Source organism: Triticum aestivum, chromosome 1A (genome assembly GCF_018294505.1).
Source record: "Triticum aestivum cultivar Chinese Spring chromosome 1A, IWGSC CS RefSeq v2.1, whole genome shotgun sequence".
Taxonomy (NCBI): domain Eukaryota; kingdom Viridiplantae; phylum Streptophyta; class Magnoliopsida; order Poales; family Poaceae; genus Triticum; species Triticum aestivum.
Window position 1 is genome coordinate 67672568 of NC_057794.1, and position 17693 is coordinate 67690260.

General features: G+C 43.2%; 2 protein-coding genes across 2 annotated transcripts; both read left to right on the forward strand.

The window, feature by feature from the left end:
* Positions 1–352: 352 nt before the first annotated feature.
* Positions 353–4646, forward strand: LOC778398 (aspartic proteinase). Its single transcript, XM_044603165.1, has 12 exons — positions 353–617; positions 1144–1504; positions 1613–1673; positions 1769–1863; positions 1952–2064; positions 2164–2437; positions 2700–2813; positions 2943–3007; positions 3108–3249; positions 3356–3475; positions 4042–4130; positions 4218–4646. The coding sequence occupies exons 2-12, from the start codon at positions 1166–1168 to the stop codon at positions 4300–4302; spliced, it is 1497 nt and encodes a 498-aa protein (XP_044459100.1). The 5' UTR covers positions 353–617; positions 1144–1165; the 3' UTR covers positions 4303–4646.
* Positions 4647–5132: 486 nt separating this feature from the next.
* Positions 5133–7354, forward strand: LOC123190518 (uncharacterized). Its single transcript, XM_044603175.1, has 4 exons — positions 5133–5509; positions 6562–6612; positions 6706–6839; positions 6985–7354. The coding sequence occupies exons 1-4, from the start codon at positions 5225–5227 to the stop codon at positions 7022–7024; spliced, it is 510 nt and encodes a 169-aa protein (XP_044459110.1). The 5' UTR covers positions 5133–5224; the 3' UTR covers positions 7025–7354.
* Positions 7355–17693: the final 10339 nt, after the last annotated feature.

Genomic DNA, 17693 nt, shown 5'->3' on the forward strand with positions numbered 1-17693 from the left:
CACGGAGATAGAGCAACGCAAACAGAGAGCCCAGGAAGCGTACTCCCAGCTCACATGGCCCACGAAATACCACCGCACTTAAAAAAAGAACGTGGCCCACGAAAAAAAAGAACGTGACCCACGAAATACCACCGCACTTAATTCGGGAGTGAGTTATATACGATCCCTAAAAAAATCGGGAGTTATATAGGAGTACAAAACAAAATTAAAATTAAAAAGATCGCGGTGGCGCAGCACGCCACCGGCAACACGTTGCTCTCGTGAGTCGCGCGCCTTCAATTCTCCTCTCCTCTCCGGCCCCGATGTCTCCGTTCCATCCGTTCGTCTCACCCGTCCGCCAATCCAGCCACCTACATGCGGGCCCATATCCCATCCGGGCCCACGCCGAGCGACACGTTTCATGAACTCAGCTGCCTCCGGAGAGGAAGGAATATGCCGCGCGCACTCTCCCTCGTGTGATTGGCGGGTGCGTCTCTTCCTTTCTTTCTTGCTTCTCCCTTTCCCCCTCCTCCTCCTCCTTGACTTCGCCGCCGTCTCACTCGCAACGCCCCCCGTCTGCTATCCCTTCCCTGGAAGTTGGGAGTGGAGGAGCTTGCCGACGCGCCGACGCAGGCGAGGTAAGGGATTTCCTTCACCGACTAAGCCAAGCATCTGCTCTATCTAGTTACTGATGCCGGCAGTACTAGTATAAAATTGACCTCTTGCTTGCCGTCACCACACATCAGTTTGGCTGTTAGGTTCAATCCGTTTTTAGTTCTTGGGAGTCCAAGCTTGGTCCATATATATGCCACTTGCTGTTCTTGGATGGATGGATGGGTGTGTTGTGTGATTTGCCTATATGTCAGTTTGGTTGGTGCAAATCCTGATGATATAAACTGCTATGGTTTCTACTGCACTGAAAAACTGTACTGAATCTGCAATAAATCTGATGACATACATACTAGTAGTAGTTGTTGCCAGTTCCCCTGTTTCAGGGGAAGTTATAGAAGGGCGTTGCCAGAGTTGTAAAATTTGCTCGTTTATCTGAGAATTTGGGTTCTATGTCCTGAATGGCACATATCACTGTTTGACTTCCAAGTTGGCTTCAACCACACATGAACAAGGATGAATTGGCTAACTGCGGCTGATTTTTTTTTACATCAGGTTCTTTTGAGTTTCTGAGACCATGGGGCAGAGGCTCCTATTACTGGTGACCACCTGTCTGTGGGCTCTTTCATGCGCCGTGCCGCACCACGCTTCCTCGCGTGATGGACTGCTTAGGATCAACCTCAACAAGAAGAGCTTGACCCATGAATCTCTGGCCGCAGCAAAGGCCGCGAGGCAGCACGATGCCCTCCGACTGAAGAGCGGCAATTCAGACAGCGACATCGTGCCTCTTGTCGACTACCTCAACACACAGTACTATGGGGTCATCGGCCTCGGCACGCCGCCGCAGAATTTCACAGTGATATTTGACACCGGGAGCTCCAACCTCTGGGTTCCCTCGGCGAAATGCTATTTTTCGGTCAGTGTTCATGCCGCAAATTTACCGAATTCATGTGTGCTTTAACCTGTGGCAGTCTTGTACATTATGTTTTTTCTTTTCCTTGATATGAATGCAAATGGACTGCAGATAGCATGCTACCTCCATCCCAAATACAAGTCGAGCAAGTCAAGCACTTACAAAGCAGATGGTATGATTCGCTTTTCTGAAGTCAGGATCGCATGTTTGCGCTATTCACGAGATTATTGCTGAATTTCATATGTGTTGTCTGTTGAAATTATTCAGGTGAGACTTGCAAAATTACATATGGTTCTGGAGCAATCTCTGGATTTTTCAGCAATGATAATGTGTTGGTTGGGGACCTTGTTGTGAAAAATCAGGTAACTTAGAAGTTGAGTATAATAATTCCTCATGTTAACCTTCACCTAGTACAACTCTAAAATGCTTCAATTTATTTTCTCATCTCAGAAATTCATCGAGACAACACGTGAAACAAGTGTTAGTTTTATCGTCGGGAAGTTTGATGGCATCCTTGGCCTTGGCTACCCTGACATCTCCGTTGGAAAAGCCCCTCCAGTATGGTACGTCGTCAAGTTATTTAGACCGTTTGTCTACAATCACATCAGCCACATCGCCAGTTTATTAACTGAACAAGTCCTTTATCTTTTGTGCGACAACAGGCTGAGCATGCAAGAGCAGAAGTTGCTCGCTGACGACGTATTCTCATTTTGGCTTAACCGGGATTCTGATGCACTTTCTGGCGGTGAGCTCGTCTTCGGTGGCATGGACCCGGATCACTATAAGGGAAACCACACCTATGTCCCTGTGAGCCGCAAAGGTTACTGGCAGTTTAACATGGGTGATCTCTTGATTGATGGCCACTCTACTGGCTTCTGTGCAAAAGGCTGTGCTGCTATTGTGGACTCCGGGACTTCCCTGCTGGCTGGCCCAACAGTATGCATCGATATCTTGAAATTAGTTATGCAAATATTTTCCGTATTTATTCTGTATTTGTATGAGCATGGCCACTGAACCACAGATTTCTTTGCTAAGCGGGAGTTACTGATCACTGGATTAATTACTTTTGAATGAAGCTGAATGCTAGATAGTGTCTGGTATCTGTCAAATATAGTGAAGGCCTTGAAGTACTGAACTAGATTATGGCCTATGCCAATATGGCATGACTAAATGGTTGCCTATGTTGTGATGTTTGCAGGCTATAGTTGCGCAGGTGAACCATGCAATTGGAGCTGAGGGAATTATCAGCACCGAATGTAAAGAGGTGGTGAGCCAGTACGGAGAGATGATCCTCGAATTGTTAATAGCACAGGTTTGCCATTTTCTCTGCTTTCCATCCCTTGTTCAAATTTCCATCCATGGAAGAGTTTTTCGTGAGATGGTTCTTCTATGAATTAACCCTGAACTGTAACTGATGTGACAATGCAATATGTTCGTGCAGACACAGCCACAGAAAGTTTGCAGTCAGATTGGTCTGTGTTTGTTTGATGGTACTCACTCTGTCAGGTTAGTTCCTTATGACAGAACGTTGTAATCTACATGAATAAACCTGCCCTTTCAGTACTACTATTAAACTCCTTTTCACGATGGGATAATATTTTTGCAGCAACGGGATTGAATCCGTTGTCGGTAAAGAAAATGTTGGCTCGGATGTTATGTGCACAGCCTGTGAGATGGCTGTTGTGTGGATAGAGAACCAGCTCCGTGAAAACAAAACAAAGGAGCTGATATTGCAATATGCTAACCAGGTTACTTCCTTTGTGATCTGCTTTGCCCTTTTCCATTCTCTGCTGCAATGTAATTCGTGAAAAAAATGGGTAATTTGTGACAAGATTTTTGCCTTTTATCTCCCAGCTGTGTGAGCGTCTACCGAGCCCAAATGGAGAGTCAACAGTCAGCTGCCATGAGATGTCAAAGATGCCGAATCTTGCTTTCACCATCGCAAGCAAGACTTTCGTGCTAACACCAGAGCAGGTGCTTTTTTGGTTACTTACAGCTCATTTCTCTAGTTCAGTAAATCAATAATTTTACCATATGTTGTCCTTGGTAAACAGTCAATCTACTTTACCATATGAATATTTTCTCAGCATGCTGTGAATAAGTTATCGGCGAACTTAGAACATCTGTGTAGTTCATACCATACTTTTGAAGGTTATTTTGAAGTATATATATTTCCTAGGAATCTTATACCTTTAGAGTGAGATAGATATATGTACAGACAAATAGGTTGAATCAAAACTTAGAAACCTATTGATCAAGTTCTTAAAAGAGAATCTCTTGGATCGAGATTTAGGATGAGGCGATTAGTACATGGCATGTGATTGAATTTTGTTGGAAAGCAAATTCCATTGACTTCATTGTTTGTTCTTCTCTATTCTAGTCTGCTTCATATCTTGATGTTTCCTTCTAATACACAACAACATGCATTTAGGTGCATGTTCGAGAAAAAAAGGTTTCAAACTTCTGAAGTTTAGTACCCATCTATATCCATCGCTGCACATCTCCATGCATCCTTACACTATGTGAAACCTGTGTTGCAGTACGTTGTGAAACTGGAGCAATCAGGGCAAACCGTCTGCATCAGTGGGTTCATGGCATTCGACATACCGCCCCCACGTGGTCCTCTCTGGTATGCAGCATAACACCTCACACCACCTTCATTTCGCCTCCTTTTTTCTCCTCTTGCAGGTGCAACATTTTCCATGAACCCTTGTAGGATTCTTGGGGATGTCTTCATGGGCGCTTACCACACCGTGTTCGACTTCGGCAAGGACAGAATCGGGTTTGCGGAATCGGCTTGAGGAGTCGAGAGCACTGTGATGTTTCCGAAGGTTTCCACGCACGTATCCTAGAATAGTTTGGGTATCTTGGACATGGGAGCCCTGCTGTAAAGGAATTGATAGGTAAAAAGCTGAAACAAAAGAGAGAGCCTTTTATTTCTTTCTTAAACAAAGAATAAATGGATGCTTGAACTCTGAAGAAAAAAAGTACATTTGTATCCATTATGGCCCTTCGTGTGTAATGAAGAATGGAGTGCTTGCACGATGAGAACCGAGAGTAAATAGGCAACACATGGTTTGTAAAAAGGTTTATTGTATTTGTGAACACGTAACAAACAATTCAATATACACTTCTTTCTGGAGTATTTCTTCATTTTGCTACAAATTGAATGCCAGATTTTTGACCATGGCAAACAATTCAATATACACTTCTTTCTGGAGTATTTCTTCATTTTGCTACAAATTGAATGCCAGATTTTTGACCATGGCAAATCGAACGTTTTTCATGACAATTATTGTTAGCGCGAGGATTATCGTTTATTTCTTCTTCCTTTGGTCTTTCCTTTTCTTGGTGATTCTTTAGGTATTTTGTGTTACAGTTTTGCTAAAGCACATCTAGATGTGCCATAAGTATCGCACATCTAAGTCATATGTCATTGATCGTACATTGAGATTCGTGTGAATATTTTCTTTCTTTTTTTTCTTTTTCTTTTTATGCTTGATTCACTCACTTAGATGTGCAATAACTAAAGCACATCTAGATGTGCCCTAGACACATCCTTAAAGCGTGTGTTTCTCTGTACATCTGATTGTTAGTCTTGATTTAGTTGTAACTTAGCCAAGTATATTCACTTATTCAGGTTAGTTGTGTAGATATGTTCAGATCAAGCAGCGTTATTGCAGATGCTCTTGCTCAGTTCTCCCTCTCAGCCCGTTGCCTTTCATGTCGTGCGGCGCCCACACAGCACCCTACAGCTGGCTCTTCGTCCCTTCGCCGGCGGTGCAGCTCCCGCCGCCGTCGGGGCACCCGCGCTGCCGCCTCTCCGTCAGGGCCACATGCGCTCCGACCTCCTCCAGCGTCCCCGCCGGTGGCGGCAGCGCGCGCCAGCAGACCCGGCCGCGCCTCGTAGCGGCGCACTCGATACCTCCGCCGCCGCCCCCTACCGCCAGAACCGTCCGGAGGGACGCCGCGACGGGGCTCGCTTTCCTCCTCTTCGTGCTCGGCATGGTATGCCTCCGTTAATTGGGGATTTTGTCCCTTGTGTCTTAACAAGTTACCAACAGACCTGTCAAGTGTCAATACACTTCAACATTTCATTCGCATTGAGCTATCGGCTCTTGATTGCTCGATAGACCACACAATGGTTAACTCATGAGCAAATTCTGCAGTTTTCCACATTGGTTATATTATTCTCATACCAAGTTGAGCACAAGTCTCCATGTTGCAAGGAACACATCAAATTCCTGGACAGATGGACTTTTTTTTTGTGCGGGGAGATGGACTTTATCTGAAATGTTAAGGGGCTTAGTATTTTGGGATCTTGATGGATATAGGATAGCAAAAGGTTTGAATTCATAGATTAGCTGAGAGCCCGTTAGATACTTTCCTAGGCTTAAGCATGTTAGCAAGTACTACTCCCTCCGTCCGAAAAAACTTGTCCCTCAAATGGATGTATCTAGCACCAAATTAGTGCTAGATACATCCATTTGAAAGACAAGCTTAGGACAAGCTTTTTCGGATGGAGTGAGTACTTACAAGGGTAGAACTTACAAGCATTTGTGCATTGATGAGTCTAAACTGGTATCTTACAATAAACTTGCAAAATTTTAGAAGTTCCTTATCAGTGTGGCGATGTGGGAAACTGCATGGCATCTATTGACTATTTGTTGTACAGATAAGTTCTACTGAAGTTGACAATTAGCACCCTCAGGTTGCTGTGCATTTCGCCTCGTCGTTCCTTTTTTGGTTCCACTATGAAGCCACCCTGCATTTGTGCTCATGTGCTGAAATGGCTCGGTGAAATATGAAGCTAGTTTCAGTTGTCCTGTACGGATGCTAGCCTGTAGTAGAATTGGCCATTCAGTTAAAATGGCTGCTAAATATTTGGTCATACTGAGTTATAGTTGTGGCGGTTTTCTCATGCATCGCTCGGTTGTATGCTGTAGTAGAGTGTTGTAATCCTAGGCCATTCTGCATCTGTTGTTTATCATGGTCAAAGTTCATTCTAATCCTTGCACACACTGCTAATCGGTAGAGTTCAACTTTCCTACTAATTTCAGGTGATCAGCTCAGCTCTATCACTAGTTATCGTCTCATTTCCAGCATGGAGAGTGAGTAAATCGTCTGAATAAATGCTACATATTCCTCATGAAGTCAAAAATACTCTTTCGCCAATACATCTTGTTCTTGTTCATTGTGAATAGGCTCTGCAGCAGATGGAAATCGCAGCTCGTAAATTGTCGAAATTAGCAGCACAAGAGGTACCCGGAACTATATCGTCACTGAAGCTGTCATTCATGGAGATGAACGATCTAACCAGCCAGCTAAAGAAAATTAGGTAACTTTCATTAGTTTTCCAAATATCATTGAAGAACTACTCCCTCTGATCCATATTAGTTGTCACTGCTTTATGTACTAAAGTGGCGACAATTAATATGGATCGGAGGGAGTAGGTTATAATTTTATTCCCTTTTGATATACAGGCACATTTTCACAACAAATAGATCTGGGAAGGATAGATGACTAATGTGGCAGCATGATCACGGACTGGATTCCAAAACAGGGACGTGTGTGAATTCTTTAATCTGTAGCGATGTCTTAATTGTTAGTACGTGCTACTTTGTTAGATTATTACTTGTGCCTCGATTTCTTGACCATGTGATGCATGTTGTCAGTATTGCTGGACACTGTAGAAACATGCGCCTGATAATTGCTGTGGTGCCCAAGTTGCTGTAGCTTGTCAAATATAATGCGGTGTGCAGATATATATTACCAAACTGCATGATGAAATTGAAACCCAAACATATCCCAGAAGAGAATGGTTATATTGATAAGGAGATGTGTTCTGTAGCACTTTATTACTTAGTTTTAGTTGGACAACAACAATATTACACTCCTGCAGACTCGCATGTCTCTTTGATACCTTTTAGCTATTCATCCGCTCTGAAGTCTGAAGTGGGATGATTCATCAGAGCCGTATCTGGACCTCCCACAGCTGTCAGAATCAAGAAGTTTTTCAGTAAAATATCGCTGCAAAAAAGCTAGACTTACGGACTGGTCACGAAAGCATCTTACGGACCCCTCCAACTAATCAATCTTACGGACTGGTAGTATGTTATTGCTATAGGCAAATTTTCTGAAGAGCTTATTTGATTGCACATAGCCAGATTAGATCATCGGTAATAGTATGGCAGCAGAATTTTAACTTGCCTAAAATGAAGTGCATGGACTACTGCTTGGTTTGAAAATGTGGCAAACGAAACCTCAAGCAGATTAAACATTTACTACAATGCATGGACTTCTCGTAACTACAGAATTACCAGGCCATCAGTAACAGCTCGCCAGAACATGAGAAAATGTCAAGACAAGGATCACCTTTTTCAGAAAATATAAACAGTGAGCATACTTACAGAAGTTAGAAGTAATGTAAACAGTGAGCATACAGCTAGCTCTACTTGTCACCAACTAGGATAATTACTGATGCTTCACATTCACTTCCATGTCAATCACTTAAGTGGAGATAAAAGTGAAACTTCCTTGCTATAACAACCACAACATATTAACAAAAATGAGCAATGCAGCACTATACCTACTAAGGAAATCCATCAACACGCGCACATTTATCAGATTTCGACACAATATATATGTATCCCACATGACTGAGTTACATGTGTGGATGTGCTTCCATACAGCCAGCAATCAAGACATCCTCATGTCCTTTAAGCAAGACAGGACTTGCACGATGGTTGAATATGAAAGACATCCTTGTGAAATATCTCTCGCGGCCTGCAGTGAGAAAATAGAACAAATTATCCAACTGCACAGCATATTCCTATTCTTGTCTAGCTATTAAAATGTAAAACAGAAAATAAATATCAGGTATTCATAGTCTAAAATCTGCTGCTTATACTATTTACCTGTATCAACATGTAGTGATAAAATGCCATGGATATTTGCACAGTATCAAGCAAAACAGCATCATATACAACTTCCATATTTGCACAGCTATCAACTAAAGCAGCATTATATATCAACCCAGCATTTTTTAAGAATCTCCGGCTAATAGAAACAATTCTTTAGGATAGTGCTAACCAGATCTCTGTAGCCAAATAATAAGATCCTGAGTCACGTCCAAATTATCACAATCAGAGAACCAACATTGTCCTTTTTGCTTACTAGCTTCATTATATATGCAAAACACATGGATAAGCAACCTGTAAATATTCGCGCATTTCATCATGATGGCAAAGAAGTAGTGATGCTTACCTTGATCAAAACAGGAGAGTAGTTACTTCATTTGCTAATCCTATTCCATTCTAGCTGGTGCATGCAGAGGCAAATTTCAACTAATAGTATCATCATTTTAAGATCTGTAACCTCCTCTTACTGCACATACAACAACAAGTTCAGATATATTACCACACAAGGGGTATGCATTGCTCGCAGTTAACACTAGCATTGCTCACATAAGAATCTGAACAAGAGAAAGTATTTGACAACCATTGCTAACAGCAGAATGTAAAATTTATAAGATCTAAACGGATAACCCTAGCATTGCACATTTAAGCTTGCGTCGTAACATATCACAGATAGAGTAGGAAACTTGGTAAACTCAGTTAGTAGCCCTTTTCGTTACTTACTTGTCAGTGCTTATTTCGAAGGAAAGCTGAAGAAATATGGGTAAACATCCACTAAATCAATTAGGGAACATGTGACTCAAGGCATATAACACAAACAGGTTCAGCAAACATTATTGGTTTTCCAAAGTCCATCAGGAAACATGTGCAACAAAGAAAAACAGAAAAGCAAGTCATCTTGCAGAGAAGTAGAAGTCAACCACAGAAATTTGTAATCTTCTGTAAAGCACTTGCGCAGTCAAATACAGAATAATGGAATCTCAGTTTACCTACTTAAAAACCACTTGATATGAGAGGAAACTTTTCTACAAAGTAATCTTGCAGAATAAGCTCTAGAAGCTGCCAATACTCCATCATGACTTGGATGATTTTTTGAATCCAGAATTAATGGCTTCTAATGCATCTGAAAAGGTAGAATACAACTGAATCAGTCCACTCTTGCCCACGTCACTAACACATACTAAGGAATAGTGCAAAATCTAGACGAGAATCGAGAAACTAATTACAAACAGGAAAAAAGAAGTATCCCATGGATAGGCAAAATCTCTGTCGATCATACATGTACGGCAAGCAGAAGTAACGGCTATACGTTGCCGGTTGAATCCACCCACGGCACAAATAAAGATATACCAAGATCTGCAGAATAGTTTGTCATGAGGTTTCTAACTATGATTGATAAACATAAACAGAGGATGAGCACACATGAATTTTTCCTGAGTTGTGTAGAAAACAGGCCTTTATAAAGATAATAATGAAGAGAGTATCATTACATAATTGATGTATATTTCCGTTTTTCCTCTCCAACTAGCCAGGTTGGGCATAAACCGTGGAATTAATAACGAAATAAATGAGAAGATGTACTATTTTATATAGTTATGGAACCGAAACCTGATGAAATGACCAATTCAAAGCCTGGGTGCAGCGGCGACCTGGGTGTCGCGTGATGCAATGGTGCGAGGCCGCGGCAGAAAGCGGTGGTGCGAGGCCGCAGTAGCGGGACGCGGTGGTGCGAGGCTGCGTCAGCGGAACGCCGTGGTGCTGCCTAGGCCGCGGCGACAGGGCTGTTGGCGACGGCTATGCTGTTGGCGGTGCCTAGGGCTTCCTCGCTGCTCCGCCGTTGCCGTTCCGAGGGGATGACGGGAGCAGGGAGGCTAACTGACCTAGGTGGAGAAAAGGGAGGACCCAGCGACGACGACCGCGGCGGCCAAGCTGTTGGCGGTGGCGACGACGACCGCGGCAGCCAAGCTGTTGGCGGTGGCGGCGACGACGCGCATTCAGAGGTGCTACGTCCGCCATGGGTAGCAGGAGCTCGGGGACGATGCGATCCTCCGCCCACAGAGCAGAGGAGGGAGAGAGAGACTGCGGCGACGACACGAGAGTGGAAGGGGAACGGGCCTCGGGGCGGTGCGGGACGAGAAATCCACCGGGCAGATTAGTACCATGCCGAAAGTTTAATCAGGACGCGACCAGTTTATTAGGCCTAATTCTACTAACTGTATCGCGGATATGCACGGCTGTTGGCTGCGAAAGATGCCAAAGCGCACAAATAAAAGAGGCCACCGAGCCCAATCCGTGACCCAGCATCCAATAGTGCACACGGACGAAAAGATGGCCTCCGAGCCCAGCCGTGACCCAGCACCGATAAATGCGCACGGACTAAAAATAAATGCAGTGAAAAGATCCCCTATGAAGGCACGGTCGTAAAAAAATAGCGCAATTGCATCCCCTGGGTTGGCACATGCTAGACATTAGCACTTGGCTTTTTGTTCAAATTCCCATTTTGTTGTAAGAATTGCATCCCGACGACGGTGGTGGTGCTAGAGTTGGCAACTAGCATGTCTGCTTGCGGTGGGCATGGAGAGGAGCGCTCGAAGCCAGCCATGGCGTCCGCTTGCAACTGCCGCAAGGTTGCTTCCAGCGGCCAGGGCGCGTCACACAACCAGCTTTTATTGTGGAGGAAAAGAAAAGGGGATGAGCGGGAAATCAAACATTCTATGAAAGAGCGGGAGTTCAAACAGAGTAAGATTGCTAGATTGTAAAACAGGGTAGCTCAGTGTCTTGTGAATTATGCATGGACAGCTCGAAGCACTGCTTGTTGGTTGCATAGAGCTCCATATTATGTTCAAAATCTTGTAATAGCTGATTGTAACCCTATTGAATTGAAATAAAAAAAACCTTAATTTTAGGGGATGAGCAGCGGAGGAGATGAAGATGTATTGCTACAACAACGAGAGAGATATTTCATAAGGTGGGAAAGAGATAAGGATAAGAAGGGCGGTGCTAGCCCCACAAGAACGTGGGTGCAAGGTGGAATGCCAGGACACTAGCAACCGCCTACCATGCGTGCGATTTAGCTAGATCAGACGCGTTCACGTGCATCCGGTTCAAAGTTGGGTCGGCCAGCCGTATTCAAGCGTTTTGTCTTTGTAATATATCAGCAAACCGTCTAACTATTTCTTTACATTGCTTGCCCATGCACTGCCATACAATATACACAAATCGAATCCCACATGAAGCGGTGATGATAGAGGACAGAACCATGCAGACACTTACCAGTATCACACTCATGTCGTTAATTACACACGCACGTGTCGAGTGCCGAGACACACCAAGACGAACACACTCACCAGTGAAGAGCATGATTCCACGAGATAGGCTAATCTCTGACCTGCATTCTGATCTTAGGGATAAAGCTCTCATCGCCATGCCCATCAGGTTCAGAGATGTAGGTGTTGGTCGTTCTGTCATTGTCCTTGATGAAACAATAGGCAGGCACCTGCCATTCTGGGTCCACCGACACTGTTTCTCGTGGAATCAGTGAAAAGATCCCCTATGAGGGCACAGTCGTAAAAAAATAGCGCAATTGCATCCCTTGGGTTGGCACGTGCTAGACATTAGCACTTGGTTTTTTGTTCAAATTCCCATTTTGTTGTTAGAGTTGCATCCCGACGACGGTGGTGGTGCTAGAGTTGGCGACTAGCGTGTCTGCTTGCGGTGGGCATGGAGAGGAGTGCTCGAAGCCAGCCATGGCGTCCGCTTGCAACTGCCGCAAGGTTGCTTCCAGCGGCCAGGGCGCGTCACACAACCAGCTTTTATTGTGGGGGGAAAGAAAAGGGGATGAGCGGGAAATCAAACATTCTATGAAAGAGCGGGAGTTCAAACAGAGTAAGATTGCTAGATTGTAAAACAGGGTAGCTCAGTGTCTTGTGAATTATGCATGGATAGCTCGAAGCACTGCTTGTTGGTTGCATAGAGCTCCATATTATGTTCAAAATCTTGTAATAGCTGATTGTAACCCTATTGAATTGAAATAAAAAAACCTTAATTTTAGGGGGATGAGCAGCGGTGGAGATGAAGATGTATTGCTACAACAACGACAGAGATATTTCATAAGGTGGGAAAGAGATAAGGATAAGAAGGGCGGTGCTAGCCCCACAAGAACGTGGGTGCAAGGTGGAATGCCAGGACACTAGCAACCGCCTACCATGCGTGCGATTTAGCTAGATCAGACACGTTCACGTGCATCCGGTTCAAAGTTGGGCCGGCCAGCCGTATTCAAGCGTTTTGTTTTTGTAATATATCAGCAAACCGTCTAACTATCTCTTTACATTGCTTGCCCAGGCACTGCCATACAATATACACAAATCGAATTCCACATGAAGCGGTGATGATAGAGGACAGAACCATGCAGACACTTACCAGTATCACACTCATGTCGTTAATTACACACGCACGTGTCGAGTGCCGAGACACATCAAGACGAACACACTCACCAGTGAAGAGCATGATTCCACGAGATAGGCTAGTCTCTGACCTGCATTCTGATCTTAGGGATAAAGCTCTCATCGCCATGCCCATCAGGTTCAGAGATGTAGGTGTTGGTCGTTGTGTCATCGTCCTTGATGAAACAATAGGCAGGCACCTGCCATTCTGGGTCCACCGACACTGTTTCTAGCATGAAGCTCATCACATATGCAATCCACCCTATGAAGTCACATAAATGTCATCGAGATCATGCAAATTCAGGTTAATTTTCGAGACATCAATGAAAAAATCATGTACGTTTTTAATGAACCCTCCTCCTCACGTTACATTATCATTAATGAAACCAGATACCACATCCAAATTTACAGTAGTTCATGCTCCGAAAACCGAAGTCCAAAAACGTAAAACCAAGTCCTGCAAGTACATTGTTTACTATCATTACGACGCACACCTCTCTTTGTCAGAGCCTTGTATACATATTTATTTGTCATATCATTTTTTAGCGATCTTCATGAATCTGCAGCTTTGGTCCTATCAACAGATAGAGGCAAAGCCAAATGTCTTACTAGTCCCAGTTCAAGTTTATGACCAAATTAAACATGTCTGCAAGTAATGTTACCTCTTGCTTGCTTAAGATATATTGTATGCATTGTGCTGGATTTAATTGATTGTATTAGTTATTGGTGCGGTGTGCAGTGGCGGAGCTACACAAGATTGGTTGGAGTGGGGGGGGGGAGGGGGCACAAAGAGAAGAAACCAACTTTTGTAGGCGCATAAACTATTTTTCTTTTGTCAATCCATGCCTTCTTATAAAAAAATTCTTCATGAAAACTGCCAAACCTGGGGCCATGGCCCCTGTACAGTTACATGTAGCTCCGCCAGTCGTGGTGTGAGCTTCACTTAGACTAGAAGGTGTTTCTTTGTGACAAAGCAAGTTGCAACAACTGTCTTTATGTGTGCCTTAGCGAGATGCCATAATTTTTCTATGATTCTATGCAAACTGATCTCATCATTAACACATTGTTCTTATCTCTCTGTTTGACTTAACAAAGATGACATCAGTTTTAGATGGCACATCTTGATTTGAGCCATGACAGGCACTTGATCATGTCGACCGAGCCATATCTTTATTGCATGCAAGCAGCATTGGAACTGTCCAAGCAAATGATTGGCAGTCCTGTCCGAGGGGCACGAGAGCGGCACCGAAGTTGTGATTATGAGTTTCTTGCGAGCTTGAGAATTATAATAACAATCTCCTATTGAGCCCCTTTTATTTAGTTCAGTTGCTCTGCATTTGGCCTCCTTGTTCCTTTGTCTGTTCTACCCTGTCATCGATTGTTCTTCTGCACTTCCTGATTCTACCGTCCAACATTTCCCCTCTCCCCAATCTAGCTGCTAAAACTTGTTTTCTGGCTCCAGGAACATCCTAAGTTCAAATGAAATTTTTTAACATGATCGTATGTCCAAGTAAGCAAGTGAGGGTTTTTTCTTTTCTTTACAAACCATCATCAATTAAAAGAATTCGTTTGAAAGAAAATAATTTCACCACCTTGCGATTGTGCTCATGTGCTGAAATGGTTGTTTGCACTACAAAACCTAGCTCCAGTTACACCTGTACAAATGCTAGCCTTAAGTAGAATTGACCGTTGAGTAATACTACCCCAATGTTACTTCATTGGCAGCTATCTCAAGCATCGCCCTATCATGTAGTACAAAGATTAAGTTCCATATCAGTTCTGCACCTATAATTTCTTCCGGTCAAAACCCGTTCTAAAAGTTGAACAGAGTGCTAGTTGGTGGAACTTCCCTGATCCTGCTTTTAGGTGAAAAGCTCAGTTCTGTCACTGCCCATCTTCTCATTTCCGGCATGGAGAGTGAGTAAATTATCTGAAAAATGATTTCTAATTCATAGAATGGCAAATGTTTTCTTCTTTTTCAATAGGCTCTGGAACAGTTGGAAAACAGCTAATAACTTGTCAAAAGTAGTTGCAGAAGACATAACGATAAATATATCATCAACTACTTCCTAAAACTTGGGTAGCTTTTCATTAGTTTCCCCAAAAGTGATTGAATGAAAAGTTATTCATGATTCTATTTCCTTCAGTGTCTCATAGTGCATTGATCTAGGAAGATGACTAGTGATGTAGGAAGATGTCAGACTGGATGGCAAAAAAGAAAGGGAGGTGGGATATGCAATCTGTAGCACTATCTGAATTCTTACTTGGATTATCATCACTTCCCGACTAAAATTCTTGATCAAGTGATACATGCTTGTCACGGTAGTCCTGGACATTTCCAAAAAATTGCAAGTGATACATTCTTGATCAAGTGATTTGGATTATCAACTTATATACTTAATTTTTGTTGGACTGCAATATATTGCGCTCAACATATTACAGTTCCTAAAGCTTTGCATATTTCTTGATGCCCTTCTCATAGCTCTTCATTTCCTCTGGTGTTGACAAGTTGGTTAGCAGGGTAACCCTTGCTGATGATACCAAATCTTTGTGCTCCGATGTGGAAGGATCCAACAGCCATATCTGGACCTCCCAAACCTGTCAGATTCACCATTTTTTAGCAAATACAAACACTTTTGACTGACAAATTGTGCAAATAACTGAAATACCCGAAGAAACAAGAACAATATAAAAGAGGAGCCATATCCACATCTATAATTGTGCAGCATGCATACTTTGCACAGACTGAATGCTATTCTACTAGTAGTGATGTACTACCTCCGTCCCATAATATAAAAACGTTTTTGACACTAGTGTAGTGTTAAAATCGTTCTTATATTTTGAGACAGAGGGAGTAATTGTAGAGCGAGTTCAGTGAATCTTAACAAAGTATATTCCGACAGCATGATACGTGGACATTTCATGGTTAATGACTGGCTGCTGCAATTAATCTGACCCCACCCGTCACTATCTTGCGCAGAACATTTTTCTTCTTTTAGTGTGTTTGAAAAGAGAAGTGTGTTAGCCGTTAGAGAAGACCTGTGAGACAAGCAGAAGTGTCAAACTTGTCCATTGTTGACACCAGATTTTGGCACGGTCAAGAACTTATTTAACATGGCCTCAAATGGAGAAGTGATCTACATGAAAGAGTTCCGTATTATTGATATGAATATCTTTGAAGTTTGGGTCATCGTCGTTCGATTTCATCTCGAAGGCCGAAACTATGCTCAAAGTACTAAGATCTTATATTCAGAGTACAGTTTGGCCGATTAAGCCCCTAAGACGACCTCAAATGGAAAAATGACCTACACGAGTTGTCTTCGTCTCGTCGAAACGGTCGATTTTGATATAAAAATCGTTCAAATTCAAGTTCGTATGCAAAAGTTAGAGCAATCGGAGTGCAGCACTGTCACGAGGCGAGATGTGGCGCGCCCCACCAGACACATGTCTGATGGGTAGCGCGAGGGAATAACCTGTTTTGCGAGACCGATTTGACCCTCAAAATGACCTCTGATCAAAAAACTTTCAACATGAAAGTTGTTCGTCTTGTTGAAATGGTTAATATTGCTTTTGGTCTCGTTTTCATCCGAGATCGTTTACCACCACAAAAAAGACCCGCAAGGTGTAGCCAGTTTAAACCAAATAGTTTTGGAAAGTTCGGACAAAACCAATCCGAATTGGACTGGGGTTTTGGACGTGAATTGAAGCCTTTTCCTTGCACGGGAAGTCCAGCCGCCTTTTATATACCTAAGGGATGACGGCCGATTGAACAACACACAATCGACATATCAATCTATCATCTTTTATCTTTACCTTTACCTTCTTCCTTTGTTCTTCTTCTTCTCGTTCTTCGTTCGTTCTTCTTGTTGTAGGGCGGCGAACCTCGAGGACCTAGGGGCGGTCAGGCCGACCTAGGGCAGCCCATAGCCGCCGCGCGCCCTGACGGGGTCCCTCCCGGGCGTGTGGGGTTTCGGGTCCTGAAAAGCACCTGCCGGATTGCTTGCGTACCGCGCTTCCGGACGGGTCTCCTTCAACGTGAGCTGCGGTGCATCACCCTCGATGTTGGAGGTACACTGTGACGTGTTAGTGTGCGAACACACTTTTTGGCGACTCCGCTGGGGACGAAGCTTTGAACGGTCTTCGGCCTATTCTTGCTACGAAGAGATCGTCATCTAGGGTTTGCAATCTACAAAGGTAATATGAATTTCCAATTCCCCTTTGTAGATGCAAATAATCCATATGTTGTTGCTGGATCACCTAATGAGCATAATGTATCGGCCAGCCCTAGTTTTATCAATCATGCATCTAATTATGTGCAAGGTCCGATGCAAAACAATCTTCATGCTTGAAATTCTTATGATTTTAGCAACGTACAACATATGTATTCAAACTCTCATGCATCGGCAACCCCACAAATCCATATGCCGATGAACAACATGATGGGTTTGGTTAATCAATTTGAAGCACCTCATGTTAAAATTTTCAATAGCATACAAGAAAGTATTTCACCTTTATATTCATCGGCAACTAATTTGCAATATGTGAATCCAACCTTGTCGATGGATGGGAGAATTGGCCATGCTACTACTAGCTATTCGGCCAATTACTCTCAACCATCATATGATACACCTCATGTTAGTAATTTGTCAGCACCGTATGCAACTGTAGATGTTCATAATTCGACCCCGCATCTTCATGGTCATAGCCGAATAAGTGAAAATTTTACAGGAACACATGTGCCGTCATCAAATACTGTAGCATATAATGCATACTCTACACAATTCAAGAATTTCAACAACACTCACGAATCATTGCCGAAAGAATCTGAAAGTA